The 24,827-nt window shown below is 54.4% G+C and overlaps 3 protein-coding genes across 5 annotated transcripts; all 3 read left to right on the top strand.

Annotated features, from left to right (window-relative positions):
• Nucleotides 1-866: 866 nt before the first annotated feature.
• Nucleotides 867-13,212, top strand: CCDC130 (coiled-coil domain containing 130). Of its 3 annotated transcripts, none has more exons than XM_038567083.1 (11): nt 897-956; nt 3,169-3,233; nt 3,312-3,516; nt 4,957-5,010; nt 6,115-6,197; nt 7,612-7,667; nt 8,976-9,036; nt 9,811-9,953; nt 10,036-10,208; nt 12,237-12,375; nt 12,506-13,212. In XM_038567083.1, exons 3-11 carry the CDS (start codon nt 3,514-3,516, stop codon nt 12,985-12,987), a joined length of 1,194 nt encoding a protein of 397 aa, XP_038423011.1. In that variant the 5' UTR covers nt 897-956; nt 3,169-3,233; nt 3,312-3,513; the 3' UTR covers nt 12,988-13,212. The 3 variants fall into 3 exon arrangements, with proteins under 3 accessions (XP_038423012.1, XP_038423011.1, XP_038423010.1); XM_038567082.1 differs by having other exon boundaries at nt 909-956; nt 3,146-3,233; XM_038567084.1 differs by lacking the exon at nt 3,169-3,233 and having other exon boundaries at nt 867-956.
• Nucleotides 13,213-14,419: 1,207 nt separating this feature from the next.
• MRI1 (methylthioribose-1-phosphate isomerase 1) lies at nt 14,420-23,452 on the top strand. The gene is made up of 8 exons (XM_038567085.1): nt 14,420-14,622; nt 14,702-14,940; nt 15,652-15,827; nt 17,126-17,302; nt 17,380-17,604; nt 19,334-19,463; nt 21,114-21,169; nt 23,367-23,452. The coding sequence occupies exons 1-6, from the start codon at nt 14,491-14,493 to the stop codon at nt 19,459-19,461; spliced, it is 1,077 nt and encodes a 358-aa protein (XP_038423013.1). The 5' UTR covers nt 14,420-14,490; the 3' UTR covers nt 19,462-19,463; nt 21,114-21,169; nt 23,367-23,452.
• C20H19orf53 (chromosome 20 C19orf53 homolog) lies at nt 20,876-23,820 on the top strand. Its single transcript, XM_038567086.1, has 3 exons — nt 20,876-21,036; nt 21,114-21,169; nt 23,367-23,820. Exons 1-3 carry the CDS (start codon nt 20,937-20,939, stop codon nt 23,508-23,510), a joined length of 300 nt encoding a protein of 99 aa, XP_038423014.1. The 5' UTR covers nt 20,876-20,936; the 3' UTR covers nt 23,511-23,820.
• Nucleotides 23,821-24,827: the final 1,007 nt, after the last annotated feature.

Here is a 24,827-nt window from a genome sequence, read left to right as displayed (position 1 = left end):
TTGCTCTCTGAGTCTCATCCGCAGGCACCTATTTAAAGGGCTGTTGAATAACCAAATGAAGAAACAGATTGATGGATCCTACAGAGCATGAAAGTAAACTCAAAAGCCACTCCCCTGTGCAAAAGGCACATCCAGGCTGGCCTGAAGACTCCAAGGGAAGGGCCAGCCCACTTGACTGTCCTCCAGATAGTGATTTTTAGGCTGTATGGGTCACACACTCCCTATTGTAACCATTCAACTCTGCTCTTGTAGTGGGAAAGCAGCCATGGACAATTGGGTAAATGAATAGGCATGGCTGTCTTCCAATATTTTATTCATGGGCATTAAAATTTGAACTTCATAGTATTTTCACAGGTCACAAAAGGTAATTCTTTAGATTTTTTTTCCCCCCACAACCATTCAAAAATGGAAAAATAGGGGCACCGGGTAGCTCAGTTAAGCGTGGGACTCTTCATTTCAGCTCAGGTCCTGACCTCAGAGTCATGAGATCGAATACCGCTTGGGGCTCTGTGCTCAGCGAGGAGTCTGCTTGTCTCTCTCCCTTCCCCCCACCTCTTGCTCTCTCTTGAAAAAATAAATAAAAATGGAAAAATAAGTCTTAGATCGGTAGCCGTCCAAAGGCAGGGAGCGGGTTTGATTTGGCCGGCAGGCTGCAGTGGACACAGCCTCGCGCTGCCGCGGCACCCAGCCAGCCAGCGCCCCCGGGGAAGCGGGCCTGGGATTGGGCCGGGCGGGGTGGGCGGGGCCTGGGAAGCGCGGGGCCGCCCCACAGTTGGGAAGACAAAGCCCGGATTGGTCTACTCCTTTTGGCATTCAGCCAATCAAATCAGCGCAGCGGTGCCGCTTAGCTCCGCCTCGCGCCAGCGTCCGCGTTCGCGCCGAGTGCGCCACGCCCCCTTGCGCGCCCGGCCCTCACTTCCGGGCACTGGCACGGCGTGACGTCAGGAGGAGGGCAGGTAAGTACGCGCCGGCGGAGGGGCGGTCAGGCCCGCAGAGGGCCCGGGGTCTGGTCGTTGCTTCCCCCGACCTCGGAGCGGCCGGATGGGGGACGAGTTCGCTGAGGGCCGCGGGGCTCTGCGGCTGTGGGCCCATGTCCGGAGCCGGCTCCGGTCCCAGCCGCGACCCCTGATTGGAATCCCCCGGCCCCAGCCGCGACCTCAGTCCCAGCGCACCCCCCCCCCGCCCCCGGGCCATATTATGCCTGAAGGGCCCTTGGGCTTTCTTATCTGAAAAATGGGACTGGTGAGCCCCTACCTAATTGGATTATGGTGAAGATTTTAATGCTTGTAAAACGGTCTAGCATGAGAGATAATTAACTCTGCGTCGGGCGCTGGACTGTGCTTCAGCTCACTGAGTTTTGACGACAACCTTATCAGATTGATACTTTTATAAACCCTCTTTATAGATGAGAGAACTGAGGCTCAGAGAGATATGCTTTGCCAAAGTCAAAACGCTAGCAAGCAGTCACGTTGCAAACCGAGCACGATGCCCTAAGCCAGTGGGATTTATCATTACTCCTGACACCAAGGACTAGAGATTTCTGTACATTCATCCTATAGCCCCACACCAGTGCCAGTCACTGGGCTGGTAAGACCCCTGTAAGAGCCCCAGCTCCTGTAAATGGGATGCCCTGCGAACACTTCCCAATGTCTTATTTCATTCCCAGCAACCCCAGGAAGTCCTGTTGCCAACATATACTCTTTACAACTTGAGGAAATACAAGTTCAGGGAAGCTCAGACGCTGGCTGAAGTCGCCCAGTTAGGAAGGAATGGAGCTGGGATGCAGGCCCAGGGAACTGTGCCCCAGAGCCTAAGTAGGCACTTAGCTGTTTCGTTAGCAAAAGCGTTTTTAGGTTGGAAACGACCTTGGGAAAATCTGGTCCAGGGGCATACTTTAAAAATGGAGGATCTGAGGTAAAGAGATGTTCAAGGTCATGGCGGAACGGTTTACATCTGGGTTTACATCTGGAGCTTTGCACCTCAGCTTGCCTCTGACCCTGAGGGAGTTGCTTGAACCCCCGTGTTCTCGTTCATCAACTAGAGATCATAGTAACATAATACAGAGCGAACGAGGCAGTGATGTTAGACTGGGTACACACCTGGCGCTCAGTAATTGGTAGAGAGTGCACAGCTAAGTTGGCAGAAACCATTAGATGCTTCCTGACTCCAGCACAGGGAGCCAGCAGGCCACCCCCACAGGTCAAAACCAGGCAACTGCCTGATTTTGTACAGCCTGCCAGCTGAGAATGGTTTTGACTTTATAAATGGTTGGAAAAAAACAAAAACAAGTATAATATTTTGTGACAGGTGAGAACCATGTGAAATTCAAATTTCAGTGCCCATAAATAAAGTTTTGATGAAATGCAGCCAACGCTCACATATTGCCTGCAGCTGCTTTTTGCCTATGACAACAGAGTAGAGTCATTGGGACAGAGACAGTTTGGTCCCCATAGCCAGAAATATTTACTCTCTGGTCCCCGACAGAGAAAATCTGCCAGTCTCCATTCTAGAATATACTTCAGTGTCTCGTAGCGTCTCTCTTTGGTGTCAAGTAGAACTTCCTTTTGTTTGACCTGAAAGTCTCTCCTCCAAACATACAAGAGGAGGGAGGTCGCCCACTCCCAGCTTAAGGAGACTTGTATTTGATACCTGTGTCACCTGCACTAATTCTTAGGAAACTTTAATCAGTTATGAGTGGTTTGTGCAGTCAGCATTTATCAGGGGCTAGGCACTATCCCAGGTGCTGGAGATACAGCACAGCGTGACCTGGCGGAGGAGTCAGACTGTAGACAAGTCAGCTGACACAGGGCAGTGTGATAGGAACCCCAGGGAAGAAGTGACTAGATCGGGTAGTCAAATGAGGCCTCTGACAGAGATGATGTTTGAGCTGAGACCAGTGACAAAGAACAGACAGCTGGTGGAAGAGCATTCAGGCAGTTGTCCTGCACCTGCCGAGCCTTTGAACGCATCCAGGGAGCCAACATGACTGGAACAGAGTGAGGGAGAGGGAGAGGGGTAAGAGGCGGGCTTGGAGAGGCAGGTGGGGGCCCCACAGTCTATGGGGAGGGGCTAGACTTGTTTCTCAAACCAATGGCAATCAATGGAGGGGTTTAGGCAGAACAGTATTTCAGATTTATATTTTAAGATCTCTTCCTGGTTCCTGTGGAGAAAACCGAGCGTGGCAGTCAAGGGCAAGCCAGGAGACCAGGGAGGAGGCAGCTGTGCTGGTCCAGGTAAGAGATAATGAGGGCTGCAGAAAGATGAGATATATGTTGGATGGAGAGTGAAGAGGATACTGTCTTTCTAAACAGACAAACACCGCTCTTGGGAGGATCGTCTGAGCCGCTGCCACCGCACATAGCCCACGGAATCTTCACCGGAAAGCCGTGGCCCCTCCACCAGGCTGCCCAGGAGGGCAGGACTGGCCAGGGTAGTTAACATTGCACAGTCCGTGTCTTACCGTCTTTTCAGTCCAGCCGTGTTGAAGGAGAGGACCGGTAGGCAACTCCCAAGATGGTAAGTGGACAGCGTTGTGCTTATTGGGTTTCTCTTCTGGTCTGTGTCAGGGAAGGAGCCCTTCCCCCCACCCCTCCCCACCCCCAACCTGATAGGTGGTATTTCCAAACTTTGGATCATGATCTTTTTGGTGCAGTGGTTCTCAAACTTTGCCATGTGCTAAAATCACCTAGGCAGCTTTTTTCTTTTCTTTTTTTTAAGGAAGTGAAATTCATTAACTGTTGGAGAGTGTGTGATTTAATGACACTTAGTATTTTCATACTAAGTGTGGCACAGCCAGCACTTCTATCTAGCTCCAAAGCATTTCCATCGTCCCAAAAAGGAAATCCTGTCCCCTCGAGTGGTCACTCCCCAGCTCCTCTCCCGCGGCCCCTGGCAGCCTGCTTCCTGCTTCCTGCCTACATGGACTTGCCTGTTGGGGACATTCCATATAAGTGGACTCATACAATACATGGCCTTTTGTGGGTTCCTTCTTCCACTGAGGTTCATCCAACTTGTAGCAGGCATCAGAACTCCATTCCATGTTATTACTGAATAATATTCCCCCGGCTGGATCTGCTATATTCTGTGTATCTGTTCATCCACTCGTGAACACTTGAGCTGTTTCCACCATCTGGCTGTTGTGACTAGTGCTGCCATGAAGACGCATGCACAAGGATTTGTTCAAACACCTGTTTTGCACAATGCCTTTTAAAGTCCAGGCACCACACCCCAGAGCAGACCCTGTCAGGGGAACTTCTGGGGGTGGGGCCCAGGCATCAGTGTTTTAGAGACTCCTCAGGTGGATATAACATTCAGCCAAGTCTGAGACCCACTCCTTTGGTGGGTCATTATTTCAGTTTATTGGGTGGCTGCCAGCATTGAAAAAGCAAGACCCAGGGTGCCTCGGTGGCTCAGGTGGTTAAGTGTCTGCCTTCAGCTCAGGTCATGATCCCGGGGTCCTGGGATCCAGCTCCCACATCGGGCTCCCTGCTAGGTGGAGAGCCTGCTTCTCCCTTTTCCTCTGCCCCTCTCCCCACTGCTCATGCCCACTCTGTCTCTTGCTCGCTAATAAATAATAAAATCTTTAAAACATAAATAAATAAAAACCAAGACTCTCACAGCTAGGGTGAGCGTTCTTTCATGAAACCTGTGCCATGTTTCAGCTCTATTATGTGTGCATTTGCAGTGGCAGGTGTTAAATGCATCTTACTGTCTGTCATAGTCCCCAAAACACTGAAAGCCGTTGCTTCAGGAGAGTCTGATTCTCATGGAGTTTTCCAGAGTGACAACAGTGGTTTTCCAGTCCCCAAATCTCTGTCCCCATTCAGACCCTCTGAGCCTACGGCCTCTCTAGGATGTCCCCCAGGCTCCCTCATCTGGGTCCCACCCTGCAAGGCTGGGCGACAGGGTCTCCTCCAGGACATCCTCTCTGAGTCACCTCTCTCTTCTCCTTCCCAGGGTGAAAGGAAAGGTGTAAACAAGTACTACCCTCCAGATTTCAATCCAGAAAAGGTAAGGGCAGTGGGCACTGCCTTTCTTTGGATCTCTCCCCACAGAGGGCCTCCCTGACCACTGTCTCATTCTCTGTCACATCACCTAGCATGTTATTTTTATTTGTCGCCCTGTAACTCCCTGATGTGCCATTCATTTGTTTGGATGTTGCCCATCTCCCCATCTAGAACATCTGCCTGAGGGCAGAGATGTCCATCTTTCTCATTCACCACTGTGGCACTCCGTACTCTGTGGCCCACACCATATGTACTCCGTAAGGGCCTGGGAACAAAGCGATGCATCCCAGCTACACGTCCCGGGCACATGACTGGCCTCACTGTGCCACAGTTTCCTCATACGTCAAAAGGGGGAAATAAAAAAACGCCTCAACATTCCAGGGGCCTGGAGGGGTTAAAACAAGATGATGCAGGCGCCTGGCTGACTCAGTAGGTAGAGCTGTGACTCTTGATCTCAGAGTTGTGAGTTCAAGCCCCATGCTGGGCATAGAGATGACTTAAAAATAAAATCTCAAAATAACCTTTAAAATGAAAAAAAAAACAGGGCAGCCTGGATGGCTCAGCAGTTTAGCACTGCCTTCGGCCCAGGGCGTGACCCTGGAGGCCCGGGATCGAGTCCAACTTCGGGCTCCCTGCATGGAGCCTGCTTCTCCCTCTGCCTGTGTCTCTGACTCTCTGTCTCTCATGAATAAACAAATACAATCTTTTTTAAAAATAAATAAATAAATTGAAATGAAAAAAACAAGAGGAGGCACATGGAGTACCCAGTAATCTGACCAGTGCTGCCCCCTCACCTTGTCTTCCCCCCATCACCAGAGGCCATTACAGTCACCGTCCTTGGTGGACGGTTGGGGGACACCAGGCTCAGCAAACAAAAAGTGATGTCACTCCCCAGGGTCACTAAGCTCTTTCAGCTCTCGCATATTCTAAATGGAAGAGCATAGATTGAGACTTCTGTATTTTTGATTCCAACCCCACTTGTTGCCCCAAGACCTTTAGTGCCTTGCAGTTTGCTGTTAGCAACCCCCACAGGACGTGAGCAAGCGGCCTCTCAATCTGGGGGAGCTGGCATGGCTGTGCTCACCTGCTCTCTTGTCCTTTCCCACAGCATGGCTCTCTTAACCGCTACCACAACAGCCACCCGCTACGGGAGCGGGCTCGGAAGCTGTCACAAGGCATCCTCATCATCAGGTAAGGCCCTGGCACTACCTGAGGACCCCTGCACTTTGTGCTACCTGGCATGGGTCTTTGGGAGAATTCAATGCCCCTGATTTTGCCCAGTGTTGCAGGGTCTTAATTCCAGAAATCAGGAAGTTGCCGTATCAGTCAGCTTTTGCCATGTAACAAAATGATAAACATGTATTGTGTGCTGTTCACAGTTCTGCAGCTCAGCTGGCCATACTTGGGCTTGGCCGTACCTGGGCTTGGCCGACCCACGCTGGGCTCTCTGGCATGTTCGAGGGTCACCTGGGGACTGGCTGGTCCCCAGGGACTGGCTGGGCTGGTACGACTGGACTCCACTCCACAGGTGTCTCATCCTCCAGTAGGCTAGCCCGGGCTGGTTCACGTGGCAGCACCCAGGTTCCAGAAGAGAATGAGCACAGGCAGGAAAGGACCCTTGAGGCCAAGACCCAGAGCCGGCACACTGTCACTTCTGTCTCACTGATTGCCCAAAGCCAGTCATGTTGCAGGGAGCTGGGAGGGTATTTATCCCACCTCTTGGCAGGCAGCATTGCAGAGTCACAGGGCAAAGGGCATGGGTTTAGAGAGGATAAAGAATCCCAGCCATGACTGCCATTGAGCCAGGACAGTGGCCCTACCTGCAGGGCTCCCCTTTTGTTTGTGGCCCACGCCCCAGTGGGTCAGCCACGACAGGAAGCAGAAGCCAGCCTGCATTGCCTCAGAAGGACAAGCCCCTCTCTGCTTCGTGGACTCTGACCTGTCTCTGCGGTCCAACCTGGGCCTGAGCAGAGGATCCAGTGCCAATCACAAGGGGCAAAAACATCTGTGGAAAAAGAATCAAGATCTGAGTCCCCGCCTTAGGAAGCACAGAACTGAAAGTCACCTGGAAACATGCCACCCCGTACTTCCAGCTCCAGAGCCCACCACGCTCCGCCACCAGGCCTGTGCACACCACCCATTCCCACTCTGCAGAGCCCTCGGCTCGTATGGAGAGTGTCTTTACTTCACCGCACTATTCATCACTTAATGGTATTTTCAGACAAAAGCTTTGTCACTCCTGCACGTGGACAGCCAGATCACATGTCCCGAATAGAACCACAGAAAAGAAAGGTAGTAATAGTACAGCACCTCTCCTAAACTCTAGCTGGGCCACTGCTCCCCTCAGCTCACTTCCTCCACTCTAGTTTGTGTAGCTGATAAGTGAGACGTGAAGACGGGGCAGCACCAGCAGAGACTCACCCCGATAGGGTGAGCCCGTGGGAGAGCAGGATGACAGGACTGGCCTGGCTGTAAGAATGCCCACCACTCTATCCTCCCCACGCACATGCCCTTTGCAGCGTGGCTGTGGCTGGAGGCACGGGCATGCAGATCCAGGGAGAGCCCAAGCAGATGGGCGCCAATAAACCGTTTTCTGTTTGTGTAGGTTTGAGATGCCTTATAACATCTGGTGTGACGGCTGCAAGAACCACATCGGCATGGGTGAGCTTCACCTGCCCTTCTACTCCTCATCCCATCCCCGACCTTTCAGCCCCGCAGATGGTGAACCCTTAACTGCCGGGCCTGTGAGAAGCTGTCTCCACCACCCGCCCCTGATCAGAAATCAGAGAGGAGACAGGCACCCCCAGTGACTAGTGGGTTGTGGACACCTCACAGCAGAGCAGTCAGGAGGCCTGGCTTTGCCACTTCCTGAGCTGGGTCACCTACAACAGGTGACTTAGTCTCTATGGGCCTAGTTTACCCATCCATAAAATTCAGATGATATGAGTTCCCACCTGTGTAACATACAAATTATGTAGCACGTGAAGGCTTATAAACTCAAACTGCTGTTACCTTTAGCGTTTGGACCCCTGTGCCTGCCACAGATGGACAGACAGATAGGGTCCCGTGGGCAGTTCTGAGACTCAGGGAGGTGACTTGACCCGCCTGACTTCCATTTCCAACTCCGTGACACCAAGGACACTCAGCTCTTCACGCAGCACCTGGCCCCAGGCAGCAGCCCATTCTGTAAACCAGAGTGGTAGCTCTTGGCACAATGGTCGGGCCCCTCCCACAGAGGCCATGGAAGAGCAGGAAGGAGGAGCTGGGCCACCCCACTGCTGAGGAGGATGATTCTCTCTCACACACACACACACACTCACACTCACACACACACTCCCCACCAGTAGGTCCCCCTGATCAGACCCAGCCAGGGGCATCTGGGGCCACCAGGTCCTCAGGGGACGGAAAGCAGGGCACAGCCTGACACCAGAGGCAGGTCACCCTCAAGGCCAGGAACTGAAGTAGCCACCAGGAAAGGAAAACTCAGGCCACAGCACCAGTGAGCAAGATTAAACAGATCAAGAGTATCTATCACCTATCAGTGAAAAAACAAAAAACACAGATGTAAATAGTAAAAGCTGACCCTTGAGCACTTGCCACATCCCAGGCCCTGTGCTAAGTGATCTGTATATGTAGTTAGCTCCTGTGGTCCTCATATCAGCGCTACATGGTAGGCATTGTAGTCATCCCTATTGAACAAATGGGGAAACTGAGGCCCAGAGGGCCAGAGTAGCCAACCTAAGGTCTTATAGCTGGAATGTGGTGGAGTCAGGATTTGAACCTGGGCCCTCCTGCTGCCCACCCTCTGTGGCTTGAGGACCTGTCATCAAGCGTGCATACGGCTCTTTCCCACATTGAGTTTTAGAGCTCTCCAGAGGTGTCTCCCCTCTGGGGAGATGGAATACCCCTTTGTCCACCCTCCACCCAGGGAAAAGACACTGAGCCCCCATCTTCTCCCTCTCCTTCTAGGTGTTCGCTACAATGCAGAAAAGAAGAAGGTTGGCAATTACTACACAACCCCAATCTACAGGTATAGGCAGCCCGGTGGGTGTCTCAGAGGGACACATCAGGTAGCTGCAGGGTGAGAGGGCCACAAAGGAGTCTGAGTGGAATGGGCAGCCATTCCTTGATGGCCACGTCCTCAGTCCTGTCCTCGAAATGGCCCCGATCTGTCAATCAGTGCACATCCCTTTGTCAGAACACTCCATGGCTCCCACTTCCTGAGCCCTCCCCATGGCCACCAGGCCTTGCACGCTCTGCCCAGTCCTCTCCCTGTCCTCGCCTCCTCCCACTCTCCCCCTCAAGGTCCCTCGCACACCCCAGGAAGACCTCGATGCTCTCAGCCTGGAACGCTCTTCTCAGATATCTGTAAGGCTCCCTTTCCCTCCTGGGGTTTCTGCTCCAACACCACCTCTCAGGCCTGTTCCAAAGCAGCGCACACCACCTGACAGTGGTCACTTGTGCATTTGCTGCCAGTATGGCCCCTGCTGGAATGTCAGTCCCCCCGAGAGCAGGCTGGCATTCTTCACTGTTGTGTCCCCAGCTGCTGCCAAGCCTGCCACAGAGAGCAGGACATGTTGAATACATGAGTGAACAAATGAACAGAGAACAGATAGAATATCAGTTCCGGGGTGACGGGACAGTCTGTCTCACCCACAGCCATAACCCCAGATACAGAGTTTGGTGTGTCGTTGGTGCTCAGTGAACACCTGTCAAGTGACACACACACAAAGGGAAGGAAGCAGGGGTGACGGGTGGACCAGGGCCACCATGCTGTCCTGACTTCCACCCTCTGCCCACCCAGGTTCCGGATGAAATGCCACCTCTGCGTCAACTACATCGAGATGCAGACGGACCCCGCCAACTGTGACTATGTGATTGTGAGTGGCGCCCAGCGCAAGGAGGAGCGCTGGGACATGGCGGACAATGAGCAGGTGCTGACGACAGGTGAGCGTGGAGGGTGGGCCCCGAGGCCAACCCCGGCCCCGAGCGGGAGCCTGCCAGCCCTGCCGCATTCTGGCTGTTGCAGAGCACGAGAAGAAGCAAAAGCTGGAGACGGATGCCATGTTCCGCCTGGAGCATGGCGAGGCCGACCGGAGCACACTGAAGAAGGCCCTCCCCACCCTGAGCCACATCCAGGAGGCCCAGAGCGCCTGGAAGGATGACTTCGCACTCAATAGCATGCTACGGAAGAGGTTCCGGGTGAGCAGGGCATGGGGGGAGTGTCAGGACCTCGAAGAGGGGGTCATTGACAAGGGGGGCAGCATGCAGGGCCAGCCCTCTCCCCACCATGTCCTATCTGCAGGTGGGTCATCTGGCCCTCTGAGCCTCAGTTTGACCACATCCCTACCTCAGGAGTAGCCTCTGTCTCCTGGGGAGCCCCAGCTCACCGGGCACCCCTCTGCTGCTCAGCTCCTAACACACACCTCATAGGTCCACTCAACCATCCCAAAATGAAGTCTAGATATCATCAACGCACCCCTACATAATTGCCAAAACCCTCTCTGCAGTGCCCTGTGGTTAAAAGAAAACAAAAATTGAAAGGGAAAGTCACCTACAATGAAAAGTAATCGTGGGGGCAGCCCGGGTGGCTCAGCGGTTTAGCGCCACCTACAGCCCAGGGCGTGATCCTGGAGACCGGGGATCGAGTCCCATGTCAGGCTCCCTGCATGGAGCCTGCTTCTCCCTCTGTCTCTGTCTCTCTCTCTCTCGATTAAATAAATAAAACCTTAAAAAAAAAAAAAAGGAAAAAAAATAAAAGTAATCATGCATATTTAGGAATGCCTGAGCAAGACACTTGCCCTGGCATGGAGCGTCACTGAGGGTCCAGGTGCAAACGCTGACCTTTGTCCCCAGGGACACTGCTGTCAGTGACTGCAGTGGCTTCTGAAAGATACCCGGTGGAGCCACACGTCACAGGGAGTCAGGGCCCAGGGTCATATGAGTGCCTGTGCCTTGTGCCCACTCTCGACAGGCAGGAACTTCCCCAGCTACCCCCATGGAACACAAGCTGTCACCATCCCACAGCTCCTGTCCCTTCCTGCTTCCTTTTCTGATCATTCTGTGGTCATTATTAGGACTAAAACTGCTAGTTTTCTCACTAATTATTCATAACCAAAAACATATTCCTCCAGCTGTGCCTGTGCCCTGAGCTGTGTGTCCCCTGCTTTCTGGGCATCTCCCCATGAGGTGTCTAAGGACACTCAAGCCTAACACCCCCAGAAGCCCCTGTGCATCACTAAGCCACCCCTTCTCAGCAATGGAGGCATCTCTGTCCTTGCAGGGATTCAAGCCCCGAAACCTGGAGTCGACCTTGACTCCCCCTCATCCCTGTCTCCCATTGGCAAATTTTTGGGGTCCTACCACTCCCACAGCCTCCATCATCTCCAGCCTGGACCAGCACAGTCTCTCTGCCCTGGTCTCCAGGCTCCCACGTCCCCTCATCTGTTCCCCATGTGGCCACCAGGAGGCACATGGGAATACCTGAGTCATTTCACATCTCTGCTCAGAACACTCCATGGTTCCTACTTAAAATAGAACCCAAAGTCCTCTCCATGGCCCACAGCCCAAATGATTCACCTTCCCCTTCCCCACTGTCTCCACCTTCCCCTCACTCTCTCTGTTCTAGCCATACTGGCTTCCTCACTTCCTCCACCACTCCAAGCACACTTGCTTCTGGGCCTTTGCACAGGCTGTACCCTCTACCTTGGAATGTTTTTCCACCAGATGCTCACTTGACTTCTTCACTCAGATGTCCTTTCTCAAATGTGGCCTTTTCAGGGAGACTTTGCCTGCCCCTTCCCTCCCTTCTGCACCACATTTACAGTTGAACCCCTCACTCACTCCCTATCCCCTTCCCTGCGTTCTTTTGCTCCTCACTACTCTGTCTCTCTAACCTACTAGAATGTCAGCTCCGTGAGGGCAAGGGTTTGTGTCTACTCACTGCTGCGTCCCCAGTGTCTAGAACAAAGCCTGGTACAAGCTGACCATTGTGTAAATATTCATGGAATGAACCAACAGAGGACTGAACAGCACACGTATGAATGACACTTGCATCTTGCATTTGCTGAGTGACTTCTGTGTCCTGGGCACTGTGTGAGGCCCTTCCCTCAAACAGGCTCGAAGAGGAGGAAGCTGAGTGGAGTGACACACCCCGGGGTAGTGGGCAAGAAAGAGGCAGGTCTTTGACACCCACCATGCCTTCCCCCCTTCCTGTCCCCCACCATACAGGAAAAGAAAAAAGCCATGCAGGAGGAGGAAGAGAGGGACCAGGCGCTGCAGGCTAAGGCAAGCCTGGCCATCCCACTGGTACCTGAGACGGAAGACGACCGCAGGCTGGCCGCCCTGCTCAAGTTCCACACCCTGGACTGTGCGTGGGGAGCTAGCGGGCATGGGGGACTGGGTGGGCAGAGATGGGGGCCCCTAGCCTTGCGGAGGCTGTGCCAGGCCCAGGCAGAGAACAGCTTTGAACCTTCCCTCTCTTCCCTCCCAACCCCCAGCCTACGAGGACAAGCAGAAACTCAAGCGGTCAGAGATCATCAGCCGCTCCTGGTTCCCCTCTACCCCGGGACCTGCCACCAGCAGCAGCAAAGCCGGAAGTGTCCTGAAGAAGTTGGCCCAGAACCGCCGATCTGCACCGGCCAGCTCTCCCATCACTGTAGGGGACCTGGGCATCGTGCGGCGGAGATCCCGGGAGGTCTCAGAGAGCCCCCAGCCCACAACAGAGACCCCCATGTCTGGGGAGCCATGGGTGCCAGAGAGGAACACCCAGGACGGGCCCACATCCCCCCAAGACTGCTCTGCAGAGACAGCTGAGACCCCCAAAAGCAGGGGGCCTCCAATGCAGGAGGGGAAATGTCAGGACAGGCCCCAGTCCCCACCAGGCTCCTCCCAGGAGGCAGCCACCCCCCAGGACACACCACAGCCATGCACCTTCAGCTCCTCTCTTGTGGCTGATTACTCCGACTCAGAGAGTGAATGAGCAGCTCTGGGGACCAGACCTGCTCCAGAGGCTGCTACACGCCCCCAAGGAGGCCCCTCAGACTGCAGCCCTGCTTGCCCACCACCCCTGGGAGAGCTCAGACGCCGCCCCCCTCCCCAGACCTCACCTTCCTGCGACGGTGGAGTTATTTATTTGGTCCTGGAGAGGGTGTTTGTGCCTTGTGGGACGACATCCCAACATTAAAGCCCTGCTGCTTTGTCCCTGCCTCAGGTTGCTAGATGGGCCCAGGGGCTGACTCCCCCACCCCCACTCCCACCCCACTGAGTTTCCCTGGACACTCAGCAGTCAGTGTGATGCTGCCACAGCTGTGGCCCCAGCCATGATCCCCACCCAGCATGAGGAGGGTTTCAGGGTGGTGGCTCAGGTTGGTCTGCAGTCAGAGCAGACTTCCCAGAGGAGGCAATGCAGGCTGCATGTGAAGGGTGGAAAGGGAACCAGGCGGCAGGATCCACACAGGGCAGGCCTGGCTGGGAACATAGGAGGTGCGCGAAGCAGCTGGGCCTGGAGCATGCATGTGTGGGGATGCCCCACAAGGTCGTGGAAGAGCTCCCCTCCTTCCTGTCCTGATGCATCTTTTGAAGGGAACTGGTAAACCGAGCAGAAAATGGCTCAGAAACAGCAGGGCATCCACCCAGAGACCCAGCCGGCCACCTCCCTCTAAACTGTGGAAAAGGAAGATCATTTCACAAATTATGTATTTTTTATTTTTTACAAATATATTCTTTTTAAGATTTTATTTATTCATGAGAGAGGCAGGCTCCATGCAGGGAGCCGGATGTGGGATTCGATCCCAGACTACGGCATCACCCCCTGAGCCAAGGGCAGATGCTGAACTGCTGAGCCACCCAGGAGTCCCCCCATTTCACAAATATTGATGGGAGTATTTGCAGTATGCCAGGCACTAGTCTAGCCCCTGGGGATACAGCCGTGAGCCAGACAGACCCGGGCCCTCTAGGGACTGAGGTCCTGGCCAAATTCTTACTTGGCCCTGGGGGGGGTGCGGGGAGGGCTCGGGCGTCACCAGTCTTTGCTCCCTGCAGGGATGGGAAGGTTTCAAGGCAACAAACAGTAAGACGCCTTCCTTAGTCTTTGGGACCCCCAATTCGGGCCTTTCTCTACTTCAGACCACCTTCAGCACTGCTCTGGCTGAACTCGGGCGCCAAAGGGAGCCCTCCGGACATTTGGGGGTCATGCGATGAGGCCCTAATTCTGGTCAGCCGTACGCTAAACACAGGGCCCAGAATCCAATAGCTGTCCCATAAGCGGTGCCATCTGTGCTTTCCGGGAGGCGACCAACTGCCCAGATTTAACGCGGCAGGTAAAGCGGGGCTGGCCCCGCGGGCCGCCGGTGCTGCGGGATCGCTGTGCGCACGCGCCTCGGGGGCGGCCCCCGCCCCGGCCCCGCCCCTCCGCGTTCCGAGCGCCCGCGTGCGCGGCTGGACCCCGCACCTCCCGAGCGGCGGCGGGCGAGGCGGCGGCCCCATGGCCCTCGAGGCGATCCGCTACTCCCGGGGCTCCCTGGAGATCCTCGACCAGCTGCTGCTGCCCCAGCGCAGCCGCTACGAGCCAGTGGGCTCGGTGCGCCAGGCCTGGGAGGCCATCCGCGCCATGAAGGTGGGCCGCGCGGCCGAGCGGCGGGGCCGGGGCGGGAGGAGGGCGCCCCCGCCTGACGCCGCGTCCACCCCGACCCCAGGTGCGCGGCGCCCCGGCCATCGCGCTCGTGGGCTGCCTCAGCCTCGCCGTGGAGCTGCAGGCGGGCGCGGGGGGACCGGGACCCGCCGCGCTGGTGGCTTTCGTGCGCGACGCGCTGAGCTTCCTGGTCACCGCTCGGCCCACCGCCGTCAACATGGCCCGCGCTGCCCGCCACCTGGCCGACGCCGCAGCCCTGGAGGCCGAGCGCGACGGCGCCACGGAGGAGGCGGTCCGGGAGAGGTAGGCGGCCTTGTGCCCTGCGCTGCCCCATGGGGAGGCTGGGAGTTCACTTTTTCGCAGAGTGACCTCTTTGACATATAGGGAAACTGAGGCACGGCGCATCAGCCCCAAACCACACAAGCAGGACTGAGAGCCCACCCCGGGGCAGCTGGAGACCGCCCCAAGATCCTTGCTCTCAATCCCTTGTCTGCCTCCCCAGACCGTATACAGCCCCAACTACCGTGGAGGTCCTTTTCAGAGCCACCGCATTCTCCTGGTTTTGCTTTTGAGAAATTTTGTTTCCTGTCCTCATCCCGCCCCTGCCCTTTGGTTCTTACACTCCTCTGCGCTGCAGCTAAGTCGATGCTTGCCATGTTCCTTGATGCAACGAAGCTTACTCCTGCCTCAGGGCCTTTGCACGTGCTCTCTGCAGGCCAGCTCTCCACAGAGCTAACTCTCCCCATCAGGTTTCAGATACCTGCTTTCCCCACCCCCTCAGGTAACTCCACGGGGCCAGATTTTTGTCCTGTTTATTGCCGTGCTCTCCCACACACATGAGGTAAATGTGCTGTGTGAGCCAGTGGTGTGACAGGTGACAGTGGCAGAAGAGTGCAGGCCCCACAGCCTGGAGAGGCTTTGAGCTGGAGGGCTCCTGTACAGTGCTGTTGGCTAGGGAGGAGGGGCTAGCCTGGGCCCAAAGCCTGGTAGCTGAGAGCCCCTTGTTGGCCCCAGAGTGATCTGCTGCGCTGAGGACATGCTGGAGAAAGACCTCAAGGACAACCGGAGCATTGGGGACCTAGGAGCCCGCCACCTCCTGGAGCGGGCAGCTCCTGGGGGCGGCAAGGTGACCGTGCTGACCCACTGTAACACCGGTGCACTGGCCACTGCTGGCTATGGCACAGCTCTGGGTGAGTGGGCATCCATGGGAACGGGGAAGGGCCTTTTGAACACTAGAGAAACCCTAACCACTTTACCCGCCAAAAAGATATGAATGTATTCTTGTACAGAAGTGCTTAGGGTGTTAGCTTCAGGTATGGCTGGATCCAGGGGTCAAAGAGTGACATCAGGATCCACCTGTCCCTGTTCCTCAGTTCTGTCCTCCATGGTGGCATCGTTCTCATGCCCCCACAGGCTAGTAGGGAGGCTTCTAGGGTTCAGATCATGAGGAAAAGAGCCAAGGGTCTCTATGCTGACAGTGCCAGAAAAGTCTCCTCGTATCTCAGGGGCTCTGATAGGGTCACTTGCCTATCCAGGATCAATTAGTCAGTGGGCCCAGCCCAAGCCATGTGCCTACAGAAACGGCAGGATGCGAACTCCAAAAGGGCTGAGAAGGGAGTGGCCCTCCAAAAGAAAGACTGGGGTAGCTGTGACCAGGAGAGTGGGGAAGAGGTCCTGGGGATCAAGGAAACAGATTCCTCTTGACCCTGAATTCCCCAGGAGATTTGCCTACCTGCCCGGGCCCTGCCCTTGTGCCTGGGGACTGAGGCCTTGATGGCAAGACACCGATTTATTCACTCAACAAACATCAATTAAGAATTCGACAGCCCCACCATTCCTGCAGACGTGCATTCCATTATTCATTCAACACTTGCTGAGCCCCTGCCGTGTGCCAGGCACAGTCCTGCACTGGAGACCCACCAGTGAACACAGTAGACAAAAATCTGCCCTGAGGAACAGGAAAGCAGGAGAAACAAACACAACCAATCCATAAGTACGTATGCTGGGTCCCGAGGTGATGAGTTCTAAAGAGAAAGAGCCAGGAAGGGGTCAGAGGTGTGGGGGCTTGCTATGAGAGATCAGGGATCAGGGAAGGCCTTGCGGGGAAGGTGTTCTCTGCACACATGTGCCTGGCAGAGGAGACCATCACTGCAAGGGCCTGGGGAAATGGCACTGTGCCTGGTAAGCCTTTGGTGAGTTGTACTTTTTTTTTTTTTTTTTAATACTTTATTTATTTTGAGAGAGGGCAAGACGGGCAGAGGCAGAGGATGAGAGAGAACCCCAAGCAGGCTCCATGCTCAGTACAGAACCCGATACAGGACTTGATCCCACGATCCTGAGATCATAGCCTGAGTCTAAATCAAGAGTTGGACGCCCAACTGACTGAGCCACACAGGCACCCCTGAGCTGTGCTCCTAAACAATGAGCCACCCTGTCCATGTGTCACTTTCTGTCTCATCCTGACCTTCTGGTTGGCCGGGCCCCACAGGTGTGATCCGCTCACTGCACACCCTGGGCCGTCTGGATCATGCCTTCTGCACGGAGACCCGGCCCTACAACCAGGGAGCCCGGCTGACAGCCTTCGAGCTGGTCTACGAGCAGATCCCCGCCACCCTCATCGCCGATAGCATGGCAGCAGCGGCCATGGCCCACCGGGGCGTGTCAGGTCAGCAGGTGTGGCGCCAGTGGGCAGGGCTCCAAACATCCAGGGCCAGGTTATGACCCCAGCATCTTGCTCCCCAGCTGTCGTCGTGGGAGCCGACCGAGTGGTTGCCAACGGTGACACGGCCAACAAGGTGGGCACCTACCAGCTGGCCATCGCTGCCAAGCACCATGGCATCCCCTTCTACGTGGCTGCCCCCAGCTCCTCGTGTGACCTCCGTCTGGAGACAGGAAAGGAGATCGTCATTGAGGAGCGCCCAGGGCAGGAGCTGACAGATGTCAACGGGGTCAGGATTGCAGCCCCCGGTAAGCCATCCCCTTAAAGACAGGCACCAGAGCACCCAGGCACCTCCCTTTAGGCACCCTGGCCCTATCACAGAGGCAGGTGGATTTAGGTTTAGGGTAGAACCAGCCTTCTGGGGCATAAACCGCTCCTTCAAGCCATTTCTTGGAACAGAAGCATCCTGAAGGTCAGATTCAAGGTCAGAGTTAGGGGACTTAGGGCAAGTTATCCTGCTAGTCTCTATCTGGATTTCCTCCCTTGAAGAAAAAATAAGAATACTGCTTCACCTAGTGCCTATGAAGAGACACTGATGTTCTCAGCTTCTCCACTCCACCTGGCTGCTGTGAGCCAGATGCCTGAGTTCCCTCCCCCACCCCCCCCACCCCCCCACCCCCTGCCCCAGGACCCCAGTCGTTTGCATCTGTAAGAAGAGCCCTCTCTACAACCCACCTGACAAACCCCAGGGTGACCAGTAAATTCACCCATGTGACGTGGAAGACAGTGCCTGACCCTTGCTTAGTGCCCATTAGATAGTAACAATTATGATTGACAATATTTTATAAAAGGGATCCCATTAAAATCCCTAGGCTCTGAAAGTACTATGGGGCTGCCACCCCAGAGCCCCAGGTATGGAGCTAAGGTAAAAATCACGCTATACAACTACACAGAGGGACATCCTAACAGTCCACATTGTTCTATGCTGCCAATTCCTTACAGCTTTTAAAAAACAGATATATTAATTCTATAAATATATTTCCTCCTTCTTCTTCTCTCTCTCTCTCTCTCTCTCTTTTTTTTTTTTTTTTTTTTTTTTTAATATCCCTGCTTTCCCGGAGGCAGAAGGAACACTAGCCAAAATCCATAAGACTGTGGAAAGCAGTGTTGGCAACACCTGCCCATCCCCTGAAATAAAACTAGGGACTGCAGGGTAACAAGGATGAGAGACACAGGCCATGTACAGCCTGCTCCAGCCAGTGGTCACAGGAATGCAGAACCTGGGGGACGGGTATTCTGATTTTTCCAACATCTACATTTTGAAAGCTGGCAGCTAATTCAGTGGTCTTCAAAGACCTGTGAGCAGAGAAAACAGGCCACCCATTTGCCACCTCTGGTGTAAAAGGTTGTTAGTCATTCAGCAGATATTTTTGAGTACCTGACCGATGCTAAGGCGCTGAGGATACAGGAGTAAAAAAGACATGAACATCCCTGGGCTCGTGGGGCTGACAATCCAGCAGGGGCGAGGGGAAACAAATGAAACAAATAACAAAACCACAGTGTATGTTAGAAGCAGGTGGGAGCTGAGGAGAAAGAAACAAGACAAGGATGGGCATGGGGAGTGTCCACACAGGGAGATGTGGACAGAGTGGAAGTCCTTGCCGAGAAGATGACATTTGAGCAAAGATCCAAAGGAAAGGAAACAGTGATTCATGTGCCCACCAGAGGCAGAGGGAACTGCCCATGCAAAGGCTCTAAGCTCTTAGAGCTTCTTATGGAGACCCTCAGAGCCAGCAAAAGTGGGGTAGATGTATGTAAGATTCCTGAGCCTTCTTGGATGATGACAGCCCAGGAATGGTGGGGGAGCATGCGGGGTCTAAACTCATTACTAGGTGCCAAAGCTCATGTTTTCATGCACTTAGAGAATGAGCACCCCCAGACTCTCAAGGACCACCATGGGGGAGAGAGGTGACAACAGCTTGAGAACCTCCACAGAGCCACATACCTGCCTTCTTGCCTCCCCTCTCTCTCCTTCAGGGATTGGGGTTTGGAATCCTGCCTTCGATGTCACCCCCCATGACCTCATCACTGGTGGCATCATCACAGAGCTGGGCGTCTTTGCTCCTGAAGACCTCCAGGCAGCCCTAAGCACCACCGCCTCCTGAGGGTAGGGACCCTATACGGACCCCAGAAGTAATCAACCTGACTCTCCATATCCAGCCCCCATCCTCTTAGGGTTTATAATAAACTTATTGAATGGCCTGCCCCCAAACTTACCTGTTCCCCCAAACACTCCTTCCCCAAACCAGGGAGAGCACACAGGACCTTTGCATGGCTCTTAGGGGCCCTGTAACAGGAGCCAGTGTGCCCAAGTTCAGAACCCAGCTCGGCAGTGTGATCTTGGCCAAGCCACTTCGCCTTCCCATGCTTCTCATTTATAAAACACGGATATTATTAGTACTAACCTCTTAGGTTGCTTCAGGGCTAGAACCAGGGTGGTGCATGGGATACAGAATTTTCAATGGGACACTGAAAAGCTCAGTAATCAAGATAAATAATAGCTTCATGGAATATTTTTTAAAACTAAAAATTAATGCAAAAATGCAAAACGATATCCATGATGAGCAAAAGATCAAGATATTAAACGGACTGGACACTTGCCTTTGCACGAATTGACCTTACCTAACCCCTGACACTGGCCCTTGTTCCAATAAAACCTTGTTTAAAGTAGTAGGCAGCTGGTCCGTAGGCTATAGCTGGATCTTCTTTGAGACAGGCAGAGAAAGAGTGAGAGTGCAACTTGGGGGTCAGGGCAGAGGGAGAGGGGAGAGAGAATCCCAAGTTGACCCCACTGTCAACATGGAGCTCGACATGCGGCTAGATCTCACGACTCTGAGATCATGACCCGACTGCGCTGAAATCAGGTGGAAACTTAACCAACTGAGACACCCAGGTCCCCTTAATTTTATATTTTAATACTGATTTTTTAAAGTAATCTCTGCAACCAACGTGAGTATCAAATTCACAGCCCTGGGACCAAGGATCACGTGCTCCACTGACTGAAGCAGCCAGGCACCCCTGAAATTTTATTTTTAAATGTTGAAAATACTATTGATAACTGATTACGGAATTTTAGGCACCCTTAAAATTTGCACCAGTGAGTGCCTCACTCGTCTCACCCTAGTGCTAGACTAAATTTTATGTACAAAGCATGAAGCGAAGTCTTTTTTTTATTTTAAGATTTTATTTATTTATTCATGAGAGAAAGAGGCAGAGACACAGGCAGAGGGAGAAGCAGGCTCCATGCAGGGAGCCCGAAGTGGGACTCGATCCCAGGTCTCCAGGATCACGCTCTGGGCTAAAGGCAGTGCTAAACCGCTGAGCCACCCGGGCTGCCCATAAAACTAAGTCTTACAAAACAAGTGAGCGCCTTGTAAATACTCTCTTACATTACAACCTTGAAGTTTTTGCAAAGCGCTGCCTACGATCCGCGCCTTCTGGGGGCATCTGTCTCTTTAACGCTTTGCCACGTTGTGTCCCGTGAGCCTTTGCGTCCCGCCGCCTCGCTGTGTCCCGTCGTGCCCCTCGCCTTCCGGCTGCCATTACTCACAGCCCCGCCTTTTCCGGCGCATCCCCGATCATGGCGCAGGGGCAACGCAAGTTCCAGGCGCGGAAGCCGGGGAAGAGCAAGGCGGCGGCGGCGGCGGCCTCGGAGCGGAACCGGGGCCCCAGGAAGGGTGGTGAGGAGCTATCAAGAGTCTGGGGGGCGGGGGGGGCCTGGGGCTCCCCGGCCTCACGCGAGCGCATCTCTTCCCAGGTCGTGTGATCGCCCCCAAGAAGGCGCGCATCGTGCAACAGCAAAAGCTCAAGAAGGTGAGTGGGGCGTGCGAGCGGCGAGGGAAGGGGCCTGGAGGGGGTGAGGGGCGGAGGCTGGCGCCCGGACCCGGTGGGCCTCCGCTTCGGCCCCTGCGCCGTGGATACCCGCACGTCACGTACCGTTCCCCAGGCCTCGCAGCAGCAAGGCCTGACGTGCAGAAAGTGTTCAGCAGGCACCTCAGCCGCTCTGGGCGTTCAGCGTTAGTAGGAGTCGGGAGGGGAGGAGGCGTGGCGAAGTGGAAACGCCGGCTTTGCGGAGAGGCAGCGCTGCGTGCGCTCGCAGCTCCCATCAGCAGCTAGTAGTTCTTCCCCCTGCGTCTCTTACCTGTAAATGGTCGTAGTGCCAGCACCTTTCTCCCAGAAGTGCAAGGACTTAACGCCCTGCGCTGAGAACAGCACGGGACACAAGGAAACGTTAGCTGCGTTGCTCTTCGTTTTTGTGGTTGTGTCTAAATGCAGCTTCTTTACAGAAGTGGATGGCGTAGAATTTATTCAGAAGTTTAAAGAGATTTGAAACTGGTTTTACTGGAGTCTGACTTGAGTTCAGATTGTATTCCACGCTAATTAATGCGTATGACCTTGAACAACTTGTTTAGGTTCCCGAGAATGTCGGTTTTCTGAGACCTGGGCACCCAGTGGTCTTCATACCTTCACCGGCAGCGGGAGGCAGACTGCCTCTTGGGCATCTCAGACTCAGCATATCCCAAACCAAGCTCCTGATCCTCCCCTCTCCCTCCCGGACATAACCCTTCCACAGTCTTGATTCAGGAAGACTCCAGAGACTTGGGATCATTCTTGATTCCCCCTTCTCTCTCATCTGGGTCTAATCCCATCCTTTATTGCTTTTAGTATTAATCTAGAATCCACTCATTTCCCACCTCCGATGACCCTCGCCACCGGGTCCCATCCCATCAACTACCACCTGCACCAGTGCAGTCACCTCCTTCCTCATCTCCTGTCTCTCCCCACAGCCGCCAGAGGGCACCAGTGAGCAACCGAGTCTGGGCTGTTCCATCCACTGCTCCAGCCTTCAGTGTCTTCCCACCTCAGGAAAAGCCCAAATCCTCCCCAGGGCGGCCCTGCGTGATCTGTCCTTGTCATCTCCCACTCTCCTCCTTGCTCACTGGCCCCTTAACTGCCCCTTATGCCACCGTAGCATTTTTGCATTGGCTGTTTCCTCTGCCCAGATTCTTCTCCCAGAAGTCCACACAGCTCCGTTTCTCAGGGTCTAGTCTGACAGCAGGCAGTGCCTCTGGCTGTCCCCAATAACATCCACCCCTCACACGTCCCATGTTTTTTCATCAATAGCAGAGCTTACCTTCACTTAAACCTAGTGGGTCACGGGCGTTTATGTCATCTGTAAACCACACACATGCTGAGTGCTAGCTCCCTGGGGGTAGATGTTTTCTGTGTCTTGTTTGTTGTTGTGTCCCCTGCCTCTAGGTGTGTGATAGTCACGGTGGTCATGATTGTTGGAAGTCATGTAGGACAGGGCAGTTCGGGAAATTTGATTAAAATTTGGACCCGGGATCCCTGGGTGGCGCAGCGGTTTGTTTAGCGCCTGCCTTTGGCCCGAGGCGCGATCCTGGAGACCCGGGATCGAATCCCACGTCGGGCTCCCGGTGGATGGAGCCTGCTTCTCCCTCTGCCTGTGTCTCTGCCTCTCTCTCTCTCTCTCTCTCTCTCTCTGTGTGTGTGTGTGAGACTATCATAAATAAATTATTTTTAAAAATTTTTAAAAATAAGTAAATTAATTTAATTAAATTAAATTTGGACCCAAATCCCTGTGCCTTTGCTTGCTCACATCTCTGTGTCTTGGGGCCCCAGTTCGCCCTAGGCCAAGTGGAAATGGCAGGGGCCAGGAGAGGACTGCTCCCTGGAAGCTGGGACCAAAGGCTCTGGGCATGCCAGGTGCCAGGTTCTAGTCTCCCATCCCTCACCTGTTGGGGGAACCCTGGACAGGTGCCTCCTCACTGCAGGAACCTGTGTCCTTATCTGTAAAATGGGGATGAGCAGAGGTTTAAAAGCTGAGGTCCAGAGACAAGAACAGGATTTTTTGTATGTAACACCCCAAAGAGTGCAGGGCAGAAGAAAGACATAAACCCCAGACTCTCAGGGGCTGCTACAGGGGGAGTTGCTCATCCCACCCCCCACCTCAGGTCCCAGTCTCATTGCCCTGTGGTTGCCCCCTTAGGATCTGGAGGTCAGCATCCGGAAGAAGATTGAACATGACGTTGTAATGAAGGCCAACAGCAGCCTGCCCAAGAAGCTGGCGCTGCTGAAGGCCACTGCCAAGAAGGAGGCAGCCTCTTCTTCCTCCACCAAGACACCTTCCTAAGGGCACTGGCCCATTGGAGGCCATCGCCACAGCCTCCGTGCTCAGACCTCTGCAGGTGGCCCCACAGGTGGCACTGCAAGGAGAGGCCGTGCTCTCCAGAGCCTCAGGTGGCACACACCTCAGATTTCATTGGAGGCCAAGCCCGTGAGCAGGTGATCAGCAGATCTGGAAGGCACTGGTCAGCTTGTCAGGGTGCCGAGGACTCCAGAAGGGAAGGAAATGTTTGCCTACTTCCTGCTTTCCCCTCCCCCTCCCCAGGTCTTGTCTCCACTGGTTTAACCCAGAGCAATAAACCTGACTGTGATTCTTCCTGCGTTCCCATGCTCCTGTGAGTGGGCCAGTGCTGGGGCTGCAGACCAGGTGTGCCACAACCAGGTGAGTCCCAGCACTTTTCATCAGAGACCAGCCATGCGCCTGCCCCGAGAGGAATGATGAATGGGCATCTGTACCTCCAGCCCAGGAGCCAGAGGAGAGTCTCCTGCCCCTCCGGCCCCAGGTGATCCCATCAGCCTCCTAACTTGCCTGCACACCCTCCAAAGGATGCCCAGATCACCACCTTTACCAGAGATGAGCCAGGCGTCTTAGGGAGCTACTTTCCATCCATATGACAGATGTTGACACCACCTGATCTGAGTGCCAACTAAACCAGAATGCACTTAGAAACTGCGGGGGGGGGGGGGGGCTTGATCTTCAAAGTCCTAACAGCTTCTATTTATGTAGTACTGCCAGTGGTGCAGGCACTGTTCTAGTGCTTTCCACACCACCTCAGCCCCTGCAATGCCCTGGTTAGGTCATGTAGAGCCTCTCTCCTGCTCCCTCCTGGGCCCCTCCATCATTGTCTGCAGTCTGTTGGACTGGACAGTGCCTGTGAATCATTCAAGACCCTGACAGCCTTCCTGCCCTCCCCCTACTGGGGTGTGAGGAGCAAGTCGCAGCTCCAGAAACAGGGCTGCACTCTGGGTGCCACTGAACTGCCACCTTTGGGGGATGCAGTGGCACCTGTGGGTACAGACAGCTGCACCCTGATCCCCTGCTGGCCTCCCCTTCCCCAGCCAGCTGAACCCACCCCAGACAGCTTTTTTTGGTCCCACACAGTGGTGGTGAAAAGTCCTTAAACTACTAAAATTTTCCTACAAAGTAGGGGGCAACCACTATGGAAAACAGTTTGGTGCTCCTCAGTTCAGCCTAGAAAGATCACATGACCCAATCTCATGCCCAAAAGGATTGAAAACAGGGATTTGACCAACAGCTTTGTCCATGAATGTTCACAGCGGTGCTAGTTACAGTCCCCTAAAGAGACACAACCCAGGTATCCCT

This window comes from Canis lupus, chromosome 20 (assembly GCF_011100685.1).
Source record: "Canis lupus familiaris isolate Mischka breed German Shepherd chromosome 20, alternate assembly UU_Cfam_GSD_1.0, whole genome shotgun sequence".
NCBI lineage: Eukaryota > Metazoa > Chordata > Mammalia > Carnivora > Canidae > Canis > Canis lupus.
Note: the sequence above shows the minus strand (reverse complement) of the source record. Positions and strands in the feature narration are given on the sequence as shown.

Coding starts and splice junctions, on each gene's coding strand:
- CCDC130 (XM_038567084.1), top strand. Junction 5,011..6,114: donor CAGATTTCAATCCAGAAAAG/GTAAGGGCAGTG, acceptor CCTTTCCCACAG/CATGGCTCTCTTAACCGCTA. Junction 12,376..12,505: donor CAAGTTCCACACCCTGGACT/GTGCGTGGGGAG, acceptor CCCAACCCCCAG/CCTACGAGGACAAGCAGAAA.
- MRI1 (XM_038567085.1), top strand. CDS start 14,491: ATGGCCCTCGAGGCGATCCGCTACTCCCGGGGCTCCCTGGAGATCCTC. Junction 14,941..15,651: donor GAGGAGGCGGTCCGGGAGAG/GTAGGCGGCCTT, acceptor TGTTGGCCCCAG/AGTGATCTGCTGCGCTGAGG. Junction 15,828..17,125: donor TGGCTATGGCACAGCTCTGG/GTGAGTGGGCAT, acceptor CGGGCCCCACAG/GTGTGATCCGCTCACTGCAC.
- C20H19orf53 (XM_038567086.1), top strand. CDS start 20,937: ATGGCGCAGGGGCAACGCAAGTTCCAGGCGCGGAAGCCGGGGAAGAGC. Junction 21,037..21,113: donor CCGGGGCCCCAGGAAGGGTG/GTGAGGAGCTAT, acceptor ATCTCTTCCCAG/GTCGTGTGATCGCCCCCAAG. Junction 21,170..23,366: donor AACAGCAAAAGCTCAAGAAG/GTGAGTGGGGCG, acceptor TTGCCCCCTTAG/GATCTGGAGGTCAGCATCCG.